Consider the following 18893-nt stretch of genomic DNA (forward strand, 5'->3'; position numbering starts at 1 on the left):
TCCCCTTTGTTTGTTCCAGATTCTGTGGACGTTCTCTATCTACCTGGAGTCGGTGGCCATCCTGCCACAGCTTTTTATGATCAGCAAGACTGGTGAGGCGGAGACCATCACCACCCATTACCTGTTCTTCCTGGGACTCTACAGAGCCCTCTACCTCATCAACTGGATATGGAGGTTCTACTTTGAGGGATTCTTTGACATGATCGCCATCGTTGCTGGGGTGGTACAGACCATCCTCTATTGTGACTTCTTCTATTTGTATGTAACAAAAGGTGAGTGCTGCTACATTTTTGTTCAATTTTATGAAACTGTAAATCTGGTAAAGTGTTTTCTTTTGATCTGGTAGTTGGTTTGGTATCAAGCAATGCTGCAGTATAATTAATTTTATAACGGTTCTTCTTTACTCATTCAGTAGACTGGCTACTTAACCGTAAATCAACTGGAAGCTGTATTTACTGTGGAAGGCAAATAGGATACCGCTGAACACTACAGTAGGCTCTATGCCAATGTTGTTTTCAATAAAAAACACTTTCCATGTTGATAAGATCATTAAAATGAGAAAAAATAATGGGACAAAAAGTAATCAAAGGACATTTAGAATAGAAAAAAAATGTGATATTAATGCAATTAAATATTTTAATTGTTTGACAGCACTAGTCGCTAGTTTAAAAGGTTGCAAACCATTGTCTCGGCACATGAATCCAGAACTATCTGCATGCAGTGAGAAAATATGCAAATCCTAATATGAAAGGATAAGTAAGGTTGATGACAACGTGGTCCGTCAGGCTGATGTGTTTCACATGACGCTGTCCGGTCTCGTTTCAGTGCTGAAAGGAAAGAAGCTGAGTCTGCCAGCCTAAGTGCCAAAGAAGAGTGTTCTGGCAGACTCCTGGAGGGGGATCGGAGGGGAGGAGGAGTGGCAGTGGACACCTCCGACAGCCCCCAACCCCACCCTCCACCACCACCACCACTTCTTCTCCTCCTCCCCTTCCGCCAGCGTAAGATGCCTGAGACAGAGAGCGACTGGGAGCTGGCTGGCTGCACCGTCTTCTGATCCAGAATCTGTGGAATCAGAACACCTGCAGAGGCTGCTCCGTGGCCTTCGGATTTCTGTCTGATGCATCTTGCCTTAACTTTTTTTTATTACTCTGTATAAAGGAAGGGAGAAAAAAAAAAGCGAGTTTTCTACAGAAAAAAATGTGTACTCTGAAGATTTGACACATTGGTGAATAAGAGTTGAAGATGTAAAATTTGCCTTTGATTTGGCATTGTATGATATTGAAGCGGACTTCTTGTGGTGGGATATTATTGACTCAAGCGTTTGTAATAGTATTTGCAATTTAAATAAATGTGCGTTGTTTTTCCTGAATCAATTTGGAGAGGAATTTGTTGAATCCTCATAATTTTGGTGGTCAGATTCTTCACGTTTTTGCTCTTATATTTTTGACCACTAAGCATTCCCATGTACAAAGACTATCTATTTTAATTTCCCATGCCCTTGGTAGAACATAAATTGAACATAGATGACATAATTTAACTTCTTTTTTTTTCTTCAGAAAAAGGACGTTTTTTTGTTCAAATGACTTCAAAATTGCCAGTTCTGTTACTTTAGTGTGAAGAAAGTAAAGGGTTGATACGGGACACCAGTGAACTCCCATCAGTGTAAACGGCTTTCTTCATCAGCCAGTAAGGACGCTGTGTCGCCTGTAAGTAAACATCGCTGTCCAGCCCATTCTTATCAGAAGGCTCTTTTAAATGTTTGAGACGTATGAATTCAATGGTAATGCTCTGTATGTGAATTATCACCACAGAAATGGAAGTCTTTCCCTTTTCTTTTAGCTGCAGATGTATTTCTGTCTTGTCGTCCTGCTCTCCACTAGACAGAGTCCGTAGTAGAATTAACTCGGAGCACAGTTGTACGAGTCCTGTTACACTGAATCCTAAATGGACAAATCTGCTTCTATTTTAGTTCCCATGCATCATTCCAAGCTTTCTTTTAATTTCTTACCAGAGCTTTTGCATGATGTTGCCACCACAAATAAAGACTTTCTGGGAAACCTTTGTCTCAATGCTGTGGTTGCAGTGATGTAAAGTACGCCAGTCATTTAGCAGTGCAGCCCTGCAGCGTTGCTGGCTCTGGATGGAGATTCAGAAACCAACTGGAGCACGTTCATCTCTAATGCAGAGACCTTCAACAGGGGGTCAGTGACCCCTAGAGGGTCCTCACCGTAAGTGCGGGGGGGAGGGGTGGGGGGAGGCGATACCAAATTATGTTGAAAAAATGTTTTTTTGTTCAAAAATGTAAACGTCTGAAAATAAACCTTATGAATCCAACATGTTAATAGCAAAGATCAGTTGGCCTATTTTGTTGCACATTGAAGATAAGCTCACTATACTGTAGGTAAGGTAGTTACTGTGGCAACCAGTTACATTTAACAATTAATACATGGAGGAGCATTTACAGACTGGTATCCAATCATAACAAAGAGACATCTGAATTATAAAAAATATACATATATAACAAATAGAGGTTCACAAACAATACTTGTATGATGTTATAAATAAGTAACACATTCATGAACACACACACACACACAAATCTACATTTGGGGATAAACTATTTAGCCAGAAGGACCAAAGTGTGTACATCCGGTCCCTTTTTGTCATCCTTTAACTCTCAACCTAATGTCCCCGTAGCTCAGAGACCTCCGTACGAGTGTGTTCTCCTTCCATGAAACACAGAATAAGCGACTGTTAGTAACCAGAGATCAAAAAAGAAATGAATTAAAAGCCGTTTGTAGCGGAAGTGGGTTGGTCGGATTCGGGACTCGATCTGGGAACCTTCGAGGCAAAGAAACCTGCGGGTAACCCGGAAGAAAAACACATGCGTACCACAAAGCCTCACCTTCTCCAAGGGATAACTTCACAGTTCAGTCTGTCGTTCTCTGGCTGAGCATATGGTGTCTGGGTGCAGAAGAGGAACATTATGGAAGATAATAATAGTTACCTGGGTGAGTAGCTGTTATTATATAATAACTATAGTCCGCTAGCGTTGAACTGACGGAGGTTTGAGGAAAACATCTAGAACACCGTCTATGTTACAGCTAACGTTAGCTAATAGAATCTCTCTCTCTCTCTCTCTCTATATATATATATATATATATATATATATATATATATATATATATATATATATATATATATAATATATATATAATATACCATAGCTCATATTTAGTTTGTTTGACAGGTAAGTTATACAACAATATTCTGTGTAGAAAACTAACCAACTCTTCTGGTTGTTACACATAACGTTAGGCTACGGTTACATGTACTGTTATATACTCTAATTACTCTAATTACTCTAATATTACTCTAATATACTCTAATATACTCTAATATTACTCTAATAACTTCATATTACTCTATATACTCTAATTCTAATAACTCTATATATACTCTAATATACTCTAATTACTCTAATATTACTCTAATATACTCTACATATACTCTATCTAATACTCTAAATTACTCAATCTCTATATAACACTATTACATATATATAATTATATATCATCTATATATACACTATATATACTCTAATTAATCTATTTATACATTCTGATATACTCTAATATACTCTATATATACTCTATCTAATACACTCTATATTACTCTAATATACTCTATATATACACTATATATACACTATAATACATTATATATACTCTATATATACACTATATATACTCTATATACTCTATTTATACATTCTGATATTACTCTAATATACTCTATATATACTCTATCTAATACACTTTAATATACTCTAATATACTCTATATATACACTATTATACTCTAATATACTCTATTTAACATTCTGATATTACTCTAATATACTCTATATATACTCTATCTCATACACTCTAATATTACTATATTACTCTATATATACTCTATACTAATACACTCTAATATTACTCTAATATACTCTTATATACACTATATATACTCTAATATACTCTACATATACTCTATCTAATACACTCTAATATTACTCTAATATACTCTATATATACTCTATATATACACTATATATACTCTATATATACTCTAATATACTCTATTTATACATTCTGATATTACTCTAATATACTCTATATATAGGCCTACTCTGTATATACAGTATATATATACTGTGTGTATATATATGTATATGTATATGTGTGTGTGTTATTTGTTTCTGTATTTATTATCTGTTTATTTTATATTAATGTTTAAATATGTTTATATGTATGCACCCAATCACTGCAAAAGGCCCACTGGAGGACTTCACAAAGTAAATTGCAGAGAAGTACTTCATCCCAAATCCAAATGTACCACTTTGACCTCAGCCAGAGTATTTTCTCTGAATCTTTCCTCGACATCGTTTGGTTTACTCGTGTTAGCCGACATCAAGCGGATTCATTTTCTGATCTTTCTGGAGAGGTCTACTGGTCTGGCCCCCTGGAGGGCAGATTGGGGGGGTGTGACCCATGAACTGAAGTGAGCGTGACCCCCGTGGTCTAGAATCAAAGCCCCGCGTTAAGGTAGCCCTCTGCTGTTTCCATGCAGGTGGCCCCCTCCCCCTCGCCGCTCTGAGACTCCTGGTCCCCCCGATACGACTGGTCTCAGCAGCCATCTGGCGCACCGTCCAGCAGAAAGTTGTGGCTGATTATGGGATGCTTGAGGAGTTTGTTTCCATGGTTACAGACATAGTTCCAGAGCTACTCACCACTCGCCAGAAGGCCCAACTTCTCCTGGGCCTCAGAGCACGGGTGAGGGGGTGCAGCTGGGGTTTGGGTTTAAATCTTGAATAAATTGATAACAATATAACTTGCAATAAATAAACAGCGTACTCAGTTCTGCTGCTTTCAGAATTCTGCTAAAATACAATAAACTGCTTGTTGGATTTCAAACTAATGAAAGGAAATCATTTCCAATATTCTTTAACTGAACAAATTAAACATCAAATTGAACATAAAAGGCAGCACTCAAACAGAATGGCAGTTGCATTTAACGTGCAGTTTTCTGCTGATATTTTCTTTCAACTAACACAAAACCCTCTCTGTGAGTGTTTTCGCGATGTGTCTGTTGTGCCAGTTGATGGAGATGATAGCGATGGCGATAAAAAGCCGATAGAATTTGAACACTGTGCCCTTTTTCATACCTGTGAGGCTGCTTTGGTGTCTGAATTCTCAGAGATTGAAATGCATTCTAGATCATTTTATTTTATAATGACCTGTTTATTTTCTCGTCACTAGGAAAATATATAAATAATATATAATATGTGATAAAAACAGATGTAAATGTTGTAATGCGTATAAATCTTATAGACTTGGCCAAAGTTACCAGTAGGTGAACTGTGGCCAAACGAGCTCTTTCTAAAGGAAGTGGTTTCTGTGGTTGCAGCTGATTCTGGAGCTGTGTCAGTGTGAAGCCACAGCTGGCTGGGAGCTGCTCCAGCCACACCTGGACAGAGTGCAAACGCTTAGCCAGGCATGGGCCGTGGAGGTGAGTCTGATGTGTTGTCATTTATTATTACGTTGTATTAAAGTTGTCTTTAAAAATAACCATGCACCCAATGAGCACCGACTACCAGCCGAGTGATGGTTGGAGCTAGAGTGTGTAGTTTCTGTCTCCCCGATGTGGAATTGTAAAATAAAGACAACAACCCTGTTGGCGCGTCCAAATGATAAAAGCCTTCCGTGATCACGCACACGTTACCCCCTCCCCACCCCCCCTTCATTTGGTTGGTGGATGAAAAAGTCAATTTTGAACCCTGCAGCTGACACTGTAATCTGCTCACTTCCTAATAATGCTCATGCCGTGTTATGCAGGCTGGTGTTGCAAATATGGAAGGGCCACACTCCAAATTTGTGGATCTAGTGTATAACTTGCTGACAAATCCCGACGAAAGGGGACGCTTCTTTCAGGTCAGTGTTATTGTCGCACCTTTACATTTCAATCAAGATGAATAGCTGACAGGTTATCCAGATTCACTGTTTCAATGACAGCCACAGCATTGTAGACGTGAGCCTTGCTTTGAGTTTAAATGTCTGTCCATGTCAACAATATATTCCAATGGAACTGTAATGTATATTGAATGAATGTAAACAGGGTGTCTCTATATATTGAAGTCAGACCATTGCCCTTGAATCTTGTCTCTTTGTCTAAAATCTTGTATTTCTGATTCTTTGATGACTTGAGTCACATTGTAGGTTTTGGGACTTATTATGACACCATGTTTTGTCTTGTCATGTCTTTCAGACAGTTTTCCCTGAAGAGTTTGGTCCCACTTATGACGACGCCCTTCACACCTTGATGTGGATGTTTCTGTCCAGACTGGAACAGTTCCTTCCTCTTCAGACTTTCCAACAGGTTCATAAAGAACAGACCTGATCACATCATAACCAGTATCTTACCAGAAAAGGACTTTGGTAGAAGTTAAAGTCTCCTTTTAGAATATTACTTGAGTAGAAGTCTTAAAGTATCTGCTATTATCTGTACTGTAAGTATTTAGTACTTTGATTAAGAACTTTATTGTGTTTTCCTTATAAGCAGAATATTTAGGGTTTCCACACCTTCTGAAACATCTACAAAGAGAAAAACATTATAAGAATTTTCCCTTTTTTTGTTCACTCCAAAGTAAGAAAACCTTTTTTTTTTAAATATATTTTTATTATGAAGCTTCAATTCAAAAATCAAGTTACAAAAATATTATTACGGTGCAATGCTTCTTTTTCATACAAACATATTTAAGGAAGAAAACAAAAAACAGGAGGCCCTAGCCCTACCCACACCAACCCACCCCGGACTGAGATCAGGATTTGGCTTGTCCTGTAAGATCAGATCCCAAAAGGGGTCCAAAAGTCTTTACGTTTGTCCTTAAGGATGAACCGGATCCTCTCAAGGTGGAGTGTGTCCATCCTCTCCGTGAGCCTTAACTTCAGTGTTGGGACTTTCATTTGCCAAGAAGCGCCGTTGAGCCAGTGTCAGTCTCTTCGCTGCAGTGGAAATCCCTAAACTGACTAAAACTGGATTTGGGACAAATTGGACATTTTTATACATGAAACTAAAGATATTTCTCAAATGACCTTCTTGCAACAAAGAACTTCAAGATGAAGTAAATTACCAACATGTGTGTCACATTTCTCACACAGAAGAGAGATTGGGAAATAATAATTGTAGTCTTTCTTTGGAACAATGTAGCCTATGTTGGATTTTAACTGTATTAGACAGTGACGTGTGTTTAGTGAGCACGCCAGTCCACAATTCAAATGAGCTCATTTACAGCCATTGGCAGGAGCACTGCCTGTTATTTACGGTCCTTTTAAATGAGTTTTTCCCCATCCCCATTCTGCAAAGACCCACCCTAGTCTACCTCAAACTGACTAGTTCTTCCCAGAGTATAATCCAAAATAGCACTGCCCGAGCAGGCTTGGTAGATGATGGCAGGCTTAACGCTGATATGGCACGCTGATATACATTTTAAAATGGCACTTCATGTTAAAAAGGTTGCTGACCCCTGTTATAGAAGTACATTTCTTAGACCATTTTTCCTTCCTTTCCTTTTCTTCAGGTTGTGTCCACGTTTGGCGAGGTGTCCTCAGTTCTGGAGGAATGTATGGACTCAGTGTCTCGTTGTGAAGAGCTCCGAACCCTGCTGCAGTATCATACAGGCCTCAGCCAGCTGGATCCCAATGGCAAGCCTTTCTAGTTATTCTCATTCATTTCAATTACTCATGGCTTTATTTTGTTGCAGTTTGAATAATGAATGACACTTAACAGTGGGTGTTGACTTTTAGTCAATTTTATTAGTCTGGCTGTCACCAGACCAAGCCAAGAGCGATGGTCTGGGGGGGTCTGCTCTGTATTGTGTCTGCACAAGAGGCGGGACCAACGGGCATAGTTCAAACAACTCTGTACGCAGTTGGACAGTCCTTCAACCAATCAGACCAACGACCGGGGTCACGTAGCGCACTCGGCTGTGCTTCGGTGGCGTCCGGTGGTCGCTATGTTGAATGTAACAAGAAGCTGCTTGGTTGCTTCTCTATCGTCATGGTGTTAAACCCTCCAATAGCACAACAGGTAGATAAGCCAGTTTGTGATTGGTTCCCAAAGAATTGTGAACTGAAGCAGGAGAATCAAACGTGCAGGTTTCCAGACGGAGCTGCAGGGCAGAGTGGGCGGGACTTACCCAGTCTACCATTTTATTGCAATGTTTTTCTCTCTTTTCAGATAGGTCCGTGGATGGCGCCTTCATTTTTTCAGCTCTCAAACTCCCCTCTGTAGAAAGAAGCGCGACAGATAAACCACACACCAACATCTGTGATACTGTGCTGTCATGCACATCAGGGTTGGAGACGGAATCTTTAACACGGTCTCATACGACACAGGCAAACACGGAAACAACCACAGAACATCAGACCAGTGAGATAACGGTTGATGCAACTAACTGGACTCCTGGTGGGAAAGGAACCAAGGTGCTTTTAGAAGATACAACAAGAAATGAAGAAAATGTAGGCCTTGTTCAAAGCCAAGTGGAGGATGCTCCTCGCCTTCTAAAACAATGCCGTGTTCAGCTAAAAAGACTGGACACGCCGCTGTCTTTGCAGTCTCGACCTGTGAGACAAAACCGAGGCCTGAGGATGAAAAGCATTCTGTTGGAAGAGAAAAGAAGTCTCTGTGAAGACGCCTACAAATCAGCTTCTAGGAAAACCCAACCCTCCAACAGGGCTCCTTTACACGTCTCGGACCATGAGGAATCAAGCAGCTTGAGCAAAGACGAAGACTTGTGTACGGCTCCAATCAATATTTGCAGTGAAGACAACTCATGGTCTTACTACTCCGATGACGACTCTTGCCATAAGACTACTAGTAGTAGTCTGAGTACATCTGATTCATGGTCCAACTATTCTGATGAGTCGTCCTTTGTGACTCCTGCCAGTAGTTCTACTGAAGGAGATTTGTTGTCAAATGGGGGCCCTTCCTTCATCAGTCCTAAAGATGTGTCAGCTACCAGAAGGAAGCCGGGGATCTCCAACATCAAAGCCAGCACGCCAAAAAAGCATCGAGACGTCCAGTGTTTTATCTGCAGGAAGCAGGTGAATACAAGCCTGAGGGCTCACATGGAAACCCACTTCCCCACGGGGGATTACGCCTGCCCTCGATGCGACGCCAGGTTCAAACTCTTCTCATCTTTTAAGCTGCACCTGAACAGAACCTGCTTCGAGTACAGTCAGCAGCACGTCGATCCGCAGAAGCCGGACGAGGCCATGAATCTCAACAAATGCGACAAATGCCAAGAGGCGTTCAGGTACAAACTTTCACTGCAACGGCACAAACTGACCCACAACGATCTCTACTGCAGTGTGTGTAGGAAGGTGTTACGGGACGCAGCGACGTTGGCAAGGCACAAGGCGTCTCACACCCTGTTTCAGTGTAGCCGCTGTGAGGAGGCCTTCTCTGTTTTTAAGCCCTTGCTCAGGCATTGCGAAAACATCCATAAAATAAGCAGGCCGTTTAAATGCAACCATTGTCCGAAAATTGTATCCAAGCTGCGCATCTTAATTGCACACGAGTGGAAACATACGGGTCATCTACCGTTCCAGTGTGCTCAGTGTGGCTTGAGATTCAAAAGTGACGGAGATCTTGTTTCCCATGACAGAGTCCACACGAGGGAGAAACCCTACCTGTGTGCTGAGTGCGGCAAGACTTTCTCCCAAAAGTCCAACCTGTTGCGGCACTTGAATTTGATCCACGGCGAGTCTCGAAATGAGAAGAAATATTCTTGCACGGAGTGTGAGAAATCCTTTAAAGAAAAAGGAGCCCTGAAAAAACACCAGAGGACCAAACACTTGAATGAGTTGTTCCGTCATCCGTGCCCGTACTGTGGAAAGATGCTCTCAGCGTCAACTATCGCTAGACATAAGTTAATCCATACGGGGGAGAAACCTTTCAAATGCACAGTGCCTGACTGTGACAAGTACTTCAGGTCAAATTGTGAAGTGAAGAAGCATGTTCTTATGCACCACAGTACAGACAGACCATATAAATGTGATGTCTGTGGTAAGGGCTTTGTAAAAATGTGTTATCTCAACACACATGCTAAAATACACTCGGGAGAGAAACCCTTTGTTTGCCATATCTGCGGTAAAGCTTTCCCCAAGCTCTACAGCATGCAAAGACACAAAAAACTTGTACATACATTTGTAACGCATTAACCTTGCATGGTGTGAACACGGATCAAGTTCAACAACGGTGTGTTAAGTCCTTTTGAAGGTTAGTCCAAGAATAAGTCTTGGATCAGTCAAGTCTGATCTTGCTTAATCTTTGTTTTCTGTTTTTCCAACATTACATACATTGAGATACAGTGGCTTGAATAAGTTTACACTCCCATGCTAAAGTTGATTAAAAAGGAGAATAAAAAAAACATCTCTTGGAAATTGATCTTAATGCCTTAATTTAAAAAATTAGGAAAATATGCCCCTGTATTTTAACATAGGGGGGTGTATACTTATGTCCCTGTATTTTAACATAGGGGGGTGTATACTTATGTCCCTGTATTTTAACATAGGGGGGTGTATACTTATGTCCCTGTATTTTAACATAGGGGGGTGTATACTTATACCCCCTGTATTTTAACATAGGGGGGTGTATACTTATGCCCCTGTATTTTAACATAGGGGGGTGTATACTTATGCCCCTGTATTTTAACATAGGGGGTGTATACTTATGCCCCCTGTATTTTAACATAGGGGGTGTATACTTATGCCCCCTGTATTTTAACATAGGGGGGTGTATACTTATGCCCCTGTATTTTAACATAGGGGGGTGTATACTTATGCCCCTGTATTTTAACATAGGGGGTGTATACTTATGCCCCTGTATTTTAACATAGGGGGGTGTATACTTATGCCCCTGTATTTTAACATAGGGGGGTGTATACTTATGCCCCTGTATTTTAAGGAAGAACATTTATTTATTTACAATACATTATTCATTCACAAAGAAAATTGGTGTCCTTAAAAGGTTGGATTTTTTAATTTTCTTTTAATTAAAGCATTAAGATCAATTTCTAAAAGATGTTTTTTTATTCCTCTTTTTAATCAACTTTCATGGGGGTGTGAACTTATTCTAGCCGCTGTATTTGAAACTTAAACAGATTCTGCACAAAATTCCATCATGTTGACTATAAACTGTATTCTTTGACAGAGACGGACAGAAAATATACTTTAATATCAAAAGGACATTTTTTTTAAGATAATGGCTTGCCTCAAAATCTGCCTACATCAATCTGTCTTCAAAACTTGAGTATTTGTGCTTTGTAGTTAATTACTAACAGTTTGATTTGTTTTTGCTGGCCGTACAATCATGTTTATCTGGTGACCCTGTATTAATAAAAATCCTAAATGAATCCACAATGTTGTAAAAATAAATAAAATATGAACAAATACATGGGACGGGACACTTCAACAACACTGTATGCATTTATTTACTGTCCTCAAAAATATTGCCAAACTATATATACACCTATATATATATTATATAATTTTCTTACGTTTATAAATATATTAGATGTATATAAACACATAGTACATGAAACCCATGTGTGTGCCTGCGGCTCAGGTGGTAGAACATCACCTGCCAAGCGCGAGGGCGGAGGGTCGATGGCGTCACTGTTGATCTCGTGGTTATTGGACTGCACCTCGGCCGCGCGTGTGCGTAAATGTGCTGTATGAATGATGTTTGTGCTCTTTGTAAAAAACACCGTGCGTGATTATTCTTTTTATAAGCAGCCGAGCGTTGGGTAATCAACAGGGACGTCGTTAGGCCTGTTTTAGGAGTGCTGAAGCTACCCCAAATAATTATATAATGTTTTATTTATATTTCACGAGCTCAAGTTTTGGAAAATGTCACCGTTGGGCCTAAATTTCCCCCCACCAGGCCGAAGTCTCTGGGAACGTATTTTTAAGATTTTTCAAATTACAGTTACAGTGGTACGGCTCCGTTGGAAACGTTTTTATCTGTTTAACGATGTGGAAGGACACTGCATAGCTCGGTTGGTGGAGCGGGCTCCTGCACCCTGGTTCAGTCCTTGATGCCGCAGGCACGGGTTCGACTCCGACCTGAGGCTCAAGTTTTAAACCGTCCTGTCGAATAAAGACCTGATAATGCCCTAAAAAAACAATGTAGGGTCCTATGTAATCTTTCTTTTTTCTCAATTTTGCAATTCTGTCCATGATTATGTTATTGCAGAAACTATTAGGCTCTACATTAATGACTGGCCACGGCCAGCCCTCATAAAAAAGACACTGGCTCTGCCACCAGACTAAAAGCTACACTCTCTTGATTTATAAACAAAAACACAAAGAATATGACAAAAATATGATATGATTTTTATTAAATATTAAATGTAATTAAATCCAACGTATAGCAAGTTTGGGAGTAAAATAAATAAAAACGTTTTATTTAAAAAATAGTGTACATTATATCAAAGAAAGAGAAAGAGAGAGACACTAAAAAGGAAGCTGTGGAACTCATCAAACCCCGCCGCTGTCTCTCGTCGGATTGTTTATAGGGACGGAACGCAAGAACCGTTGACGCACAAAGATCTTCGGTCTCTTGAACACAACCACCTAGAAAATATCAAGCTACGGATAGTATTTCTCACACTGTAATGTCACTGCAGTGAGTACATAGGATGGACGGAGGTATCCCCGATTTACCTGGTGAGTATATTACTTAAATATAATATTTATATAAATGGTCACAGCCAGACGTAGCTAGCTACATGGCTAGGCCGCAAGTCAGCCCGCGCGCGGGAATAGCACTGATAAGTTAGTTAGGAAATAACGTTAAGTATAGTTGAGGTAGCTCACTACATAACACGTTAAATGTCATTTAGATAGCCAGGGATATAGCTTAGTTCGCCCTACCGTGGAAACCGGTAGCTAGGTTAATGATAATGCTGGCGGCACTAGCTACACCAAGAGGCGGTTTGGGATACGTGCTAACGCTAGCCATGTCAGCTAACGCTAGCTAGCTAAACGAACGCTGGCTGAGTGATTTAAGGGCATCTACTGACTTCCAGCGGACTGCCACAACACATACACGTTTGCATGGAGTTTGTTACTCTGGATACAATGTATATGCGTGCCACTGGTTATCGTCGTTTACGTTAACATGAGGTCAATCTTACGTTAGATCACGGAAATAAAAGGAGACGTATCCGCTTCAAGAGTTTGGCATCAGTGTTTTAAGTTTCCACCACCTTAGACTGCAGCTTTGGGATCCGTTTATTGATTTATGATTGGTGCATGATGAACAAGATGCTAACGTTAGACGCTAGCTTCACAGATGTTTGCGCTAATGGGTTTATTTGTTGCATTATCTCTTATCGGTATAGAGTCTGGGTAAATGATTAGTGTAACGTTACTTCTGAACATAAAAAAAAAACCTTTTTGCAAATACAGTTAAGGTGTGAGCTGTGGATTTGTTCGTACTTCTAGTGTTATATGTCACTGAGCTAACATTAACCATCATATTCTTTGGAGAGTTAAAGCCCTGGCCATCTTCAGAATCTTTTCTCATAGTATGTTTCCATGCAGATAGTTTTGGTTTATTTACAGAGGGTTTGTAATATTCCCTGGGGAAAAAATAAAAAAACTTTGAAGAACTTTGTTTACAGTGCTCTCAGCATTGAAAAGTTAAATTTGAAAGGGGAAGCACTGGCAACATTTCTGTTGGAGAACCCATGGTGTCTTGAATAAAGTGTATCAATCTGCGAAATAAGTCTTGATCTGATGTGATACAAGTGCTTTGTCATCTTTTTAAAACTGTATTTCGGTGTGTGCAGGTCCCTCTCTTCCCCTCTCCACCCTGCGCCTCCTAATCCCCCCCATTCGGCTGGTGTCTGCAGCCATCTGGCAGACTGTGGAGCAGAAATTTGTGACGGATTATGGGCTGCTTGAGGAGTTTGTATTCATGGTGACGGAGATGGTTCCTCAACTTCTCTCCACGAGGCAGCGGGCCGAACTCATTTTGGGCCTCAGAGCACGGGTGAGGAAGAATTGAAGTTATTGCTTTGAAAAATAAATCAAATAAGATTAATTCTAATATTTCTAGGGGTAATAGGGCATTGCTGCAGCAATTGGTAGGTAAGGCAGTATGATAACATTATGAAACTAACAGAAACACACTAGAATCTATTCAGCTCTATTGAAACTCTATAAAATTAAATACACACAAAAAAAAGCTACAATGACAAACATACCAAAGCCTAAAACATTTTAAGACGTATAGACATACTCATATTTATACACAGTTTTAGACTAGCGAGCGTTTTTATTGTGGAAGATAATCAGCTACTTCTTATTCACAAACCAACCAGTCAGAATGCACCATTAAACGACACCCAGTGACATCCAGCACCACTCGTTCAGCGACTAGCGGCCTCTGCTTTTATGTCTACTTGTGTCCTAACATGTCAGTCGGGTGGTTCTGTTTTGTTTTGCTTTAAGGAAAGACATTGCACCAGGACTGTATATAACTAAATCCCTCAGATATTGCGTGTCAAACAGTTTCAGTCATTGTGACAGTGACAGATAACCAGAGAAATGGTCGTTACTTTAGACCCCGGGCTGCGGTCCAATAGTCCTTTTATCTTAGGAAGTATCCTAACGGAGAGAAATGCCCCTGAAGTATCTCGATGGCAGCCATCATAGGAGCTACGGGCTGGGAAAGATCTCCTTTAGCAGAGGATACACGGCACCATCCTTTATGAAAGGAGATAATGCATCCCACAATTCCTTTCAGCAGCAACATTAAAAGCGACTCCTCACCATTTGGCCATTCATATTCATATTTAGAACATTATGGTGCGCAGTCGCACCAGCAGCCATTATCCTGTTGGCACTGTGCATATTTTCTGTTATAATATTTTAATTTAAATAACGCTGTGGCTTGAATGGTTTAATAAACTGCTTATTGCGAGCATTTTGCTCCTGTCTCGGACTCGTAGTGGAACCTTACAGGGAGCATGTCTTCACAGAACTGTGAATGAATGGATCGCTGAATCTAAAGTTGCATAGTGCACCGACTATTGGTTTACCTTTTAACCCAGATTAACATCCGGCAGAAGTTTGCCCCTCAGTCGCTTATTTAGATATATTGGTTGTTGTTTTTTTAAGTTACTACATATATGATTATTGATGTGAAAATATGAATATTGTGTAGAGTGTACGGATCGTCTCTGATGGCATCGCGAGATATATATATATATATAATCTCTATCTCCTGCTTAAATCATCCACCCAAACGAATTCTTTTCACCTCCCCTCTACAGTCCCTGTATTGATGTAATGGTTTACTTAAATGAGTAGAGAGGCTGCTTTCAGTTATTGTGAATTCTCCTTCACATCTTTCCTTGACCTAATGGCGTTTTCCATCGCGGTTTAGGAAAAGACAGAGGACGTAATAATGTTGGACCACAGCCCCAGATGTGCAGCTCTGGACCGTGTTTTTTTCCCTTCAGAATCACTTGTTGACTGTTGCTGCTCTCCTCTGATTGCAGCTGATTCTGGAGCTGTGTCGCTCTGAGGAGACCGCTGACCTCCACATTATTCAGCCACATCTGGACCGAATGCAGAACCTCAGATCTCTTTGGAACGTGGAGGTGAGTCAGAACCTGTAGTCAACATGAAATATCTGGAGTCGCTTTATTTGGTGGTTGGGCTTTTGCATTGATTCCCATCACTGTAATGGCATTAGTGATCTGTTGTACTGAAAGGTTTGTTCTGCCACTTTAAAATATCTTTTGTTGCAGACCGAGCAGCCAGAGCAAGACGCATCTGACTCGCATTTCATGGGCCTTGTCCAGAATCTACTGAGAGATCCTGAAGAGAGGAGAAACTTCTTCCAGGTAAGTTTTGGTGATTGATGGAGTTAATTTTTTCAGGGAACTCTTTGTCTCATTTTGGCTTTGTTTGCCCCGTATTTGAGAAGTCATGGTTTGTATGGACAGCTCAGATATTTGACATGTTTGAATTTCTTTGTTCCCAGGATGTTTTCCCGGGAGACTTTGGGCCCACATATGATAAAGCAATCCAGACACTGATGTGGCTGTTTCTGTCCAGACTTGAAAAGCTTCTTCCCACCCAAACTCTCCAACAGGTAGACCCCAACGTCAATTACAAATAAGTTATCACACCCGGCATAATTCTACTTCTGTGTTTGGAGATTTGTTTCTGCATGCGATTGTCACGAGCACGGAAGGGCAAACTGTTTTTATTTAACTTAAAACACAGGCTGTCATTGCTGTGTGGTAAATCTCTTGAACATGTCAGATGTTTGAATGTATTTTGACCCAACATTTGGAAAGTGCAGTGCTGTTGCCTCACATTAGTTTTCATCTTGTCTTTGTCAGATTGCATCTCTGCTCGGCAATGCCTCCTCGGTCCTAAACGAGTGCATGGAGACTTTTGCTCAAACCGAAGAGCTCAAAACGTTGCTGGACACTCAGAAAGACCTTGGCCAATTACAGGACATTGGTGAGCTTATCAGGATTTAGCTAAGTAATTCACAGAATATTAGATACTCAGTGCTTTATCTTTAACCTTTTCTCATTAGAAGATAGTGCCTTATTATGCGGAGTCTGTTAATTTGATCATTTTAATACTTACTGTAATCTCCTCTTTACAGAATCCTACGTTGTTGACAGTGGCATCCTGTCAGCCCTCTGTCTCCCTCCTGTGGAAAGGGTTGTCATCGTCAATGAACAAACCGAAACGAGTGCCGAGAGCGGACTTATGTATACAGTCTGCACGGAGATGGAGGTGGAGTCTGAGAATAAAGAGGTGTACGTGGAGGGAACTGGGAACTCTGAAGAGTCTGTGCAGACCCAGTGGTTCGGTCTCGGCAGCGAGGTGAAAGCAGAAATGGACACGGTGGTGGTAACAGATCCTGTCGAAGGCACCGTGGCCAGTGAGAGTGAAATGGTAGACGACCAATCAGGAACCCTGATCATCGGGGAGGACGGTCAGGTGTCGGTGCTTGAGGGCACAGAGAAAAAGCCAAACAGACGTGGGAGGAAAAAGAAACGTCCCGTAGACGAGGACTATGAAGTGCAAAGCAAAACGAGACGCAAAGAAGAAGATCCAGACTACGACGTCTTGTGGGATAGACCTGTGCGAAAGAACCGCGGCCTCAAGATGAAACGGTACCTGTCACAGTGGAGGAAATCAGGAAAGACACAGGGCAGTGAGACTGCCAACAGTACATCCCAGGATGCAACCAAGAGCAATGACTTGGACGATAGGACATGCAAAGTGTGTGGCAAGGTGGTGAGTCGTGCCAAGTTCTTAGAGCGTCACATGAACCGCCACTCGGAGGAGCTGCCCTTCTCTTGTCCTGTGTGTAAAAGGTTTTATAAGAGCTTGCGTTACTTGCAGCAACACAGATGTCCAAATCAGGCAAAGGCAAAGCCTGGCAGGAAAGCAAAGGTACAAGGGACTGCAGCCGATGAGGGTGAACCCTCATCTGTGTCTGGGGATCCGAGTCTGGCAACCAATGAAGAGCAGCCGTCCGACAACGCAGCCCAGGACCCCGATTACTCCCCCTCTGCAGACGGGAGGCCTTGCAAAGAAGGACAGAAAAGCCCGGAAGGCAACAAAAGTATGCTTGAAGGTCCGTTCTACTGTCCTCACTGCAGCGTCGAGTTTAAGTGCAAACAGACTTTTCGGTTCCATTTAAGAAACATTTGCTACAACGAGCAACAGGTGGATCCCGAGAAGCCTGAGGATGTTAAGCATTGTTTCAGGTGTAATGAATGTGACAAAGCATTCAAGTACAAATCAACGTTGGATTCCCACAAACAAACGCACAACCCGCTCTACTGCGAGGTGTGCATGAAACTGGTCCGGGACTCGGAGGCATTGGCAATGCACAAAGAATCCCACACTCCGTTTCAGTGTAACCAGTGTGAGGAGAATTTCCCTGTGTTCAAGGCCCTTCATAAGCACTACATTGACGTCCACAATCCAACTGAGCCCTTCACCTGCACCCACTGTGAGACCACCTTTGGCAGTTTGAAGCGATTCATCCGACACGAGTGGAAACACACCGGCTACCAGCCGTTTCAGTGCGCTCATTGCAGCAAAAGATTCCGATCGTACTCTGACCTCGTGGAGCACCAGAAGAAACACACTAAAGCGTATCCCTTCCTCTGCTGGGAATGTGGCAAGAAGTTCCGGCACGGTGTGACGTTGACGAGGCACGTGGAGCGGGTGCATCACTCGGGCGAGCCTGTGATCGAGAAACCCACACCGACCTTCACCTGCGCTCAGTGCGGCAAGACCTTCACTTCCAGACGGTGCCTTCTGAAACACGATAACTTCCACCACAAAGGGCTGCGGTTCCCATGCGAGCACTGTGGAAAGGGCTTCTTTGGCAAGGATGCCTTGGTGAGGCATACTTTGATTCACACGGGCGAAAGGCCTTTCAAGTGCGACGACTGCGATAAGTCTTTCCGATCCGCTGCAGAACTGAAGATACACAGGAGATACCACACTGGGGAACGGCCATTTAAGTGCAACATCTGTGAAAAGGGTTTCGTCCAGTCGTGCTTCCTTACCTTACACATGCGAACCCACACGGGGGAGAGACCATATGTTTGTACGGTGTGTAGCAAGGGCTTTTCAAGCTTGCACGGCTTAAAACGACACAGGAGACTTGTTCATGCGTAGTTAATGTTAACATACTACTTGACATAGGTCAGAGGTCAGCATTGGATGCACACCAGAACTTGAGGATTTCACTTGAGCAGTGTGGATGTTGCCTGAGGTGGGTGGG

The 18893-nt window shown here is 41.6% G+C and overlaps 3 protein-coding genes across 4 annotated transcripts in view; all 3 read left to right on the forward strand.

Moving 5' to 3' along the window:
- Positions 1-2057, forward strand: part of kdelr2b (KDEL endoplasmic reticulum protein retention receptor 2b) — a 5742-nt gene extending 3685 nt beyond the window's left edge. Inside the window, exons 4-5 of the mRNA XM_032542038.1 lie at positions 20-272; positions 826-2057. Of these exons, the coding sequence (XP_032397929.1) occupies positions 20-272; positions 826-860 (288 nt within the window). The 3' untranslated portion in view covers positions 861-2057. The remainder of the gene's footprint in view (positions 1-19; positions 273-825) is intronic.
- Positions 2058-2904: 847 nt separating this feature from the next.
- On the forward strand, positions 2905-10593 carry LOC116705629 (zinc finger protein 329). 2 transcript variants are annotated; one of them, XM_032541955.1, is made up of 7 exons: positions 2905-3011; positions 4617-4819; positions 5454-5555; positions 5882-5977; positions 6312-6422; positions 7624-7747; positions 8283-10593. In XM_032541955.1, the coding sequence occupies exons 1-7, from the start codon at positions 2987-2989 to the stop codon at positions 10265-10267; spliced, it is 2646 nt and encodes an 881-aa protein (XP_032397846.1). In that variant the 5' UTR covers positions 2905-2986; the 3' UTR covers positions 10268-10593. The 2 variants fall into 2 exon arrangements, with proteins under 2 accessions (XP_032397846.1, XP_032397847.1); XM_032541956.1 differs by lacking the exon at positions 4617-4819.
- A 2015-nt stretch (positions 10594-12608) lies between these two features.
- On the forward strand, positions 12609-18879 carry LOC116705628 (zinc finger protein 271). Its single transcript, XM_032541954.1, has 7 exons — positions 12609-12775; positions 13903-14105; positions 15619-15720; positions 15871-15966; positions 16107-16217; positions 16471-16594; positions 16746-18879. Exons 1-7 carry the CDS (start codon positions 12748-12750, stop codon positions 18785-18787), a joined length of 2706 nt encoding a protein of 901 aa, XP_032397845.1. The 5' UTR covers positions 12609-12747; the 3' UTR covers positions 18788-18879.
- The last annotated feature ends 14 nt before the right edge of the window (positions 18880-18893 follow it).

Source organism: Etheostoma spectabile, chromosome 17 (genome assembly GCF_008692095.1).
Source record: "Etheostoma spectabile isolate EspeVRDwgs_2016 chromosome 17, UIUC_Espe_1.0, whole genome shotgun sequence".
In the NCBI taxonomy this organism is placed as follows: Eukaryota; Metazoa; Chordata; class Actinopteri; order Perciformes; family Percidae; genus Etheostoma; species Etheostoma spectabile.